The sequence below is a fragment of the Leptonychotes weddellii genome, chromosome 4 (assembly GCF_054177405.1).
Source record: "Leptonychotes weddellii isolate Sample4059 chromosome 4, ASM5417740v2, whole genome shotgun sequence".
Taxonomy (NCBI): Eukaryota; Metazoa; Chordata; class Mammalia; order Carnivora; family Phocidae; genus Leptonychotes; species Leptonychotes weddellii.
Window position 1 is genome coordinate 93,902,816 of NC_138372.1, and position 6,105 is coordinate 93,908,920.

The window sequence follows — 6,105 nt, forward strand, 5'->3', positions numbered from 1 at the left end:
CCCTCACACCTGCTGAAATCACTTTCCCAAATGCCTTAGATCTAGGAATCAGAGACCCACTAAGCTTGACTTTTATCAAACTAATAGTAACTCAATCTGCCTTACCTGAATCAAGGTACTAACCTGAAGCTCTAAACTGAAAAATACTCTAAGATTCAAACCAAAATCTCAGCAATTTACCAAAAAGGGGAAGGGGCAGCCAACAGCATTTGGAAAATGTTAAATTTTATTACTTAACATTGTTTCACCGTTATAGTTATTGTACATAAGACTATCACTAAAGGTCACTTCACAGAGTGGCTGCAAAATGGCCTGAAATTTTAGCAGCACCCATTTTATACAAAATTTCTTTTTCCACAGAATTAGACACATCAAAAAAATCATTTCAGCTAAAAATGTTGGTGAGGTGGTAGAAACATCCTTTTACAAAGCCCAATGTTAGAACAGTACTGGAGGAGGCAAGATTCTTTTAAGTCCCAGGATTTAACAAACTTAATGATTAGCTCCGTAGCCTAAGGGGAAGACAGGGATTCTCAAGTTTTGAACCTTTTAAATATGGCACTATGGATGAACTCAGCACTACCCAGCTTTGCAGAGAATTAAGGATGAACTGGGATAGTGTGACCAGGGAGAAGGGTGAAGGGGGACCAGTTCTAACAGTCCTCAAACTCCACTCCAGCTGTTCCTGTTCCACACCGTCCGCCGAGCTGGCCCAGTCCCCTTCACTCAGTGTGTCACCAAAGGCAGCTTCAAGGCTCGATGGCAAGAGATCACCTATAACCTCTTCACCTTCTGCTGCCTCTTTCTGCTGCCACCGACTGCCATGACCGTCTGCTATAGCCGCATTGTCCTCAGTGTGTCTAGTCCCCGGACAAGGAAGGGGAACCATGGTAAGACTCCAATCCCCGGGCCCTAACCCATACCCTAAAAACTATTGCCTCTAGCCTCATTTACTGATCTGATAGTTTTCTATCAAACCAAAAGTGACATCATAACCATCCCTCTAGCACCTGATGCTACAGGTATTTTCTAAATGCCTCCAGTTGTAACCAGCCTCTAGCTACCCTCCATTGTTGAGTTAGCTGGGCAAGATTGAGGAGGAAGGTGATCAGTGTTCTCCTTTAGTCTTGGACACCATCAAGTCTTCAAGTAGTCTTAGTAGCTTCATAACACCACATCTCAATCAAAACCTTTCCTCCAGCATGTCTGTCATACTCCCTAGGGGAGAGGGGGGAGCATATAATCCCAGTTTGGGAAGGGAAGAGGATGTGCAACATTACCTCCTATTTGCCACATTCTCTTCCTTGTATCGGGAGAACTCCAGCTCACCATCCCTGCCTGTTCATCCTACACTCAATTCAGAAGCTGAGGGGTTCTGAATTTGAGTGTTTTCTAAATTCCCAGCCCCTGCCGGTGAATTTGCCCTCCGTCACTCCTTAGACAATCGCTCCCGTGTTCGTCTGCGGGCCCTGCGACTGGCCCTACTTGTCTTGCTGACCTTCGTCCTCTGCTGGACACCTTATTACCTGCTGGGCCTGTGGTACTGGTTCTCTCCCACCATGCTAACTGAAGTTCCCCCCAGCCTCAGCCACATCCTTTTCCTTTTCGGCCTCCTCAATGCTCCTCTGGATCCTCTCCTCTATGGAGCCTTCACCCTTGACTGCCGAAGAAGGCACCAGGAACTTAGTATAGACTCTTCCAGGGAAAAAGGTTCTGAGAGAATGCCCCGACAGGAGATTCAGGCCCTTAGACAGCTGCAAGTACAAACAAACATGGCAGCAGGAAGGACAGGAGAAACAAGAGAGACATTCCTGTAACATCCATTTGCATGGAACAGAGTATACAGGAACAAAATAATTATGCTTTAATATCTCAAGAACACCTCACTTCTACCTGGGCTCTCTTAGCTTCCAAGAAAAAGAAGTACTGAGCAGTGTCTCTACTCTCACCCTAGCTGAAACTTGAGACTATATTTAATGTAGAAATTCACACAGAATTGAGGCCCAAGAAGCATCTTCACAGTGACCCAAACTGCCTTACTGTAAATAGTGCTTCCGAGATTGCAATGTTAGAAGAAGAAAGTAATTTTAAATATACAAAACAAAAATGGGACATTTATTCTAACTCAAAAACAAAAACCAATCCACTAAGCAAGTAGGGTGAGAGATTAAATATAAACACAGTGAGTTCCACCCCTGCCCTATTTCTCCAAGGCTGCATGGTCAAGTAGAATCTCTGGAGAGAACATCTGGACAACAGAGGACCTGTCAGCGCCGCCTCCGGTCTGGACTCCTGCTGCGTCTTCGGCCACCTCTAGGGAAAAGGAAGGGCCCATCAGAGGAACATAATACAACATCCTTATTCTGTTTTGCTCATGTTCCCTTCACCAAGATAGTTTGCCCTCTCCACTTTACCTCCTCTTGCCCTTGGGTGGACCCCGAACAAAACACCAGTCCACACTGATGGGCTGTCCCATCAAATCCTGGCCATTGAGTCCCTCCATTGCAGCCTGGGCCTCCTTGTATGTTTCATACTCAACTAGAGTATAGCCCTGGGACAAGTGAAAAGACAGAGATCAAAACTCTCATATTCCACCAAACACCACCTAAGTATCCTATTCCTCAAATCTAAACTCATACTCAAATACAAAAATCTATAAACTTTTAACAACAAATGTACATCATATATCCTTATTGTACATACAAAATGTCTGTTTCCGTCTCTTTGCTATGTCTGACAAAATCAATTTCCAATCTCATTTTATTTCAACTTTGCTCTTGGCCAATCACAACAAACATGGGAGAACTATCAAAGCTGTCTAAAGGTTATGCGGGAAGAGAGGCAATAGGGTGTCACTTAGGGATACCTTCAGGTATCCTGTACGCCTGTCCAGGTTGAGGTGGATGTTTTTTATTTCCCCATACTCTGCAAATTTGTCATGGATGTCTTCTTCGGTGGCTTCCTCATGGACTCCAGTGACAAAGAGAATCCAGCCTTCAACAGCTGTTGGAGAGGGAGGGAGGTTTGAGCACAAGAGAAAAACTTCAAGCAAGATCACAAGAGTGGACTAAGTGGGGATTCCAGAGATTGGTTAAGGTATCTCCGACCCCATTCCTACTGGGTTTTATTTCATTGGTCCATAATTCCCTACAAACAGATCCCTACAGGCTACATTTTACTTACAGCGTTGCGGTCCAGGTTCATCACCATCCTGTTCCACGCTGTCATAATCCTCACGCATCCGCGCTCGAGACCCTTCTTCTATATGGAACATACAAGAGATCACCAGAAATCCATTCTCCCGCTGTTCCCCATGAGTCTGAATGGGGACTCCAAAACTCGTAGAATATCGCCATTCTAGACCCATTTTCCCCACAAACACTCACCGGAGCCAAAGCCGCGGCCCTTCCGTTTCTTCGCCTTTTCTTTCAGTTTGTGGATGCTCTCTGGAGCCCCAGAAGTGAAAGAATGAGTAACAAAAATAACAAGTATTTGTAACAATAGTCTCTTTACGGACACATTATCTGAAAGCAGCCCCACCACCTCCAGTCCCATTCTCTTCCCGGTCCCGCCCGCATTCCTCCCGAAGGGGGCGCTGTCTCTAATCCAACTGAAACCCGATTCCCCGAATCCCATCCTCCCTGACGGGAAAGGAAATTATCTTCCTATTAGTCCCTTCTCTCGCACCTTCCCCGCTTCCCGCAGCCGCCTCCACTGTCCTCACCGTCCCCATCCTCATCCATGGCGAAATCCTCGCCCCCCGCCTCATGAAGATCCAGCACGTCCGCCATCTTGCCTTCCTTCTTACTCTCGTCCGTGCCGCTCAAGCACTAGGCACCTCGGGAAACTGTCGCGGAGGGGAAAAGTCGCTAGTTAAGTTGACCAATCAAAAGCTAAGTTTAAGTCCCGCCCCCGGCGCGGTGAAAATACGCAAATAAAGGCGGGCCTAGTTCGGGAAGATGCCGGAAGTGCTCTTGTAGCCATCTTGAACAGCTGGTGAGCTGAATGGAGTAAAGCTCTAAGGGACCGCTAGTGGGTAGGTGCAGACAATGGCTTCCTATTAATTAGGGCAGCCGAGGAGAAATACTACTGCCAGAGAAGCACTGCCTAATTTTTTTATTAGAGGATTGTTTTTCGTCTCCTTGGACTCCATACTAGGAAATGGAACTTGATGAATGTTTTTTTTTCTCTCAAAACTTCTAGACCCGTACCCTGTTCGGAGGAGTAGCTGGATCCGTGATGGAAACATTTTTAAAATAGTTCAATCAGCAATGCTGGCTCAAAAGCTGCTTCCGGTTCGTACTGCAGCACCGAATTTCTCTCTCAAGAAAACTAACAGACCTGGTTGTCAGTGAACTAGGATTGGTGAGACGGGTATCAGCTGCTTATTTATTTTTTTAAGATAAACTCTCAAACCCTTGCCACCACCTCCGAGAATTAAAAAAAAAAAATCATGGCTTTAAACAAAATAGGGACTTTAGCGTCTTTGGGAATGGTGCAGGTATTTCATGTTTAAAAACCTAGTAGTTTTTTGCCTAGGACGCAAAACCCATATTGCCCCCAAATTCTGGAATCCTGATGTAGGCCTTCAACAATAGTGGACTGCACATCCACTTATTTATTAATTTTTTTAATCAAACAGTTATGTTTATCTAATACTAGAGAAGGTGCTGGCAATAAAAGGAAAAATAATTACATTATCAACAGTCACTTTATATAATTATATTATGAGAGTGATGATTGCTATCACAAAGTTGTTAATGGTGGTACAAAGGAAGTTTATAATAGGACTGGGAATAAGAAGGCTTCCATTTGAACTAGGCCTTTAAGACTGGGTAGTTTTCCAGGCAAAGCAGTTGTACTGAGACTAGGAGACACTAATCCACTCTCCACAGTAGGTAGTGTGATCTTTGAAAAAATCAGCTGGCCCTATCCCTACCAAAAACCCTTCCTTATTCTTGCACTTGGAATAAAATTCAAACATCACCTGCTCTGCCTGTTTCCAACGACTTCCATCACCAAATTACCTCTCATTAAGCTCTCCCTACACTTTCCCTCAACTATGGTTGTCTCTTTCCCCTCAGGACTTTTGGAACTTCCTGTTCCTGATGTTCTTACTCCAGCTCTTCACATGGCTCATTCAACCTCATCCTTTAGGTCTCCCAAAAATACTGCTGGAATCGAAGGATTCTTCTCTACTTTACTGTCCGTCACTCTGTTTATTTCCTTCACAGAGCTTAAATGCCAGCCCAATTACCTTGTTTACTTTCTATCTTGTTTATTGTCAATTTCCCATTAGAGTGTAATCCTTATGGCAGAGACTCTTATTTACAACAATAGCCTTACAGTTTATTTTATTTTATTTTTTTAAAGATTTTATTTATTTGACAGAGAGAGACACAGCAAGAGAGGGAACACAAGCAGGGGGAGTGGGAGAGGAAGAAGCAGGCTTCCCGCTGAGCAGGGAGCCCGATTCGGGGCTCAAACCCAGGACCCTGGGATCACGACTTGAGCCAAAGGCAGACACTTAACGACTGAGCCACCCAGGCGCCCCAGCTTTACAGTTTAGACCAGTGTCTGGCTCACAGTAGACATTTGATACATACTTATTGAAGGAACAAATAACCAGAATGGCAAGAAATTCTGTTTGCCTGATGCTGTGTGGCTAGGAAATAAAGCTGAAAGTACAGGTTGGGGCCAAAATGTATGCCATGCTAAGGATTTTGGAATTTTATTCTGTAGGCAATAATTTCTCGACTTCAAGTATTTGGGTATTCATGATTTTTCACAATCACAGATAGCCCCCATGATGTTCCTTGATTAGTATTTTTCCTTAAGTAGACTGACTTGTTAATTAAACAAATTTATACTGAATTTAAATATCACTGGCATAAATGTAAAATCTGTATTTTCTTCTATGACAGTTTCAGATTAGACTATAAGTAAAAATGAAAAATGTGAGTGTCTGGGTGGCTCAGTCAGTTAAGCATCTGCCTTTGGCCCAGGTCCTGATCCCAGGGTCCTGGGATCGAGTCCTGCATCAGTGCAGGGAGTCTGCTTCTCCCTCTCCCTCTGCTCTTTCCCCTGCTAATGCTCTCTCTATCT

The 6,105-nt window shown here is 44.3% G+C and overlaps 1 protein-coding gene and 1 long non-coding RNA gene across 3 annotated transcripts; one reads left to right on the forward strand and one right to left on the reverse strand.

The window, feature by feature from the left end:
• Window positions 1-1,841: 1,841 nt before the first annotated feature.
• Window positions 1,842-3,876, reverse strand: RBM8A (RNA binding motif protein 8A). 2 transcript variants are annotated; one of them, XM_006751789.3, is made up of 6 exons: window positions 3,725-3,876; window positions 3,387-3,446; window positions 3,184-3,258; window positions 2,867-3,003; window positions 2,415-2,551; window positions 1,842-2,313 (listed from the first exon to the last, which is right to left on the reverse strand). In XM_006751789.3, exons 1-6 carry the CDS (start codon window positions 3,789-3,791, stop codon window positions 2,268-2,270), a joined length of 522 nt encoding a protein of 173 aa, XP_006751852.1. In that variant the 5' UTR covers window positions 3,792-3,876; the 3' UTR covers window positions 1,842-2,267. The 2 variants fall into 2 exon arrangements, with proteins under 2 accessions (XP_006751852.1, XP_006751851.1); XM_006751788.3 differs by having other exon boundaries at window positions 3,184-3,261.
• A 57-nt stretch (window positions 3,877-3,933) lies between these two features.
• LOC115938921 (uncharacterized) lies at window positions 3,934-4,321 on the forward strand. Its single transcript, XR_004073910.2, has 2 exons — window positions 3,934-4,036; window positions 4,204-4,321. It is a non-coding gene; the product is annotated as an uncharacterized LOC115938921 (long non-coding RNA).
• The last annotated feature ends 1,784 nt before the right edge of the window (window positions 4,322-6,105 follow it).

What these genes read in the sequence shown, in the direction of transcription:
- RBM8A (XM_006751788.3), bottom strand. Translation starts at nt 3,791, where the DNA reads ATGGCGGACGTGCTGGATCTTCATGAGGCGGGGGGCGAGGATTTCGCC. An exon ending in GGGCCGCGGCTTTGGCTCCG is followed by an intron (nt 3,262 to 3,386) that starts GTGAGTGTTTGT and finishes TGTTCCATATAG; the next exon opens with AAGAAGGGTCTCGAGCGCGG. An exon ending in TGAACCTGGACCGCAACGCT is followed by an intron (nt 3,004 to 3,183) that starts GTAAGTAAAATG and finishes CCTCTCCAACAG; the next exon opens with CTGTTGAAGGCTGGATTCTC.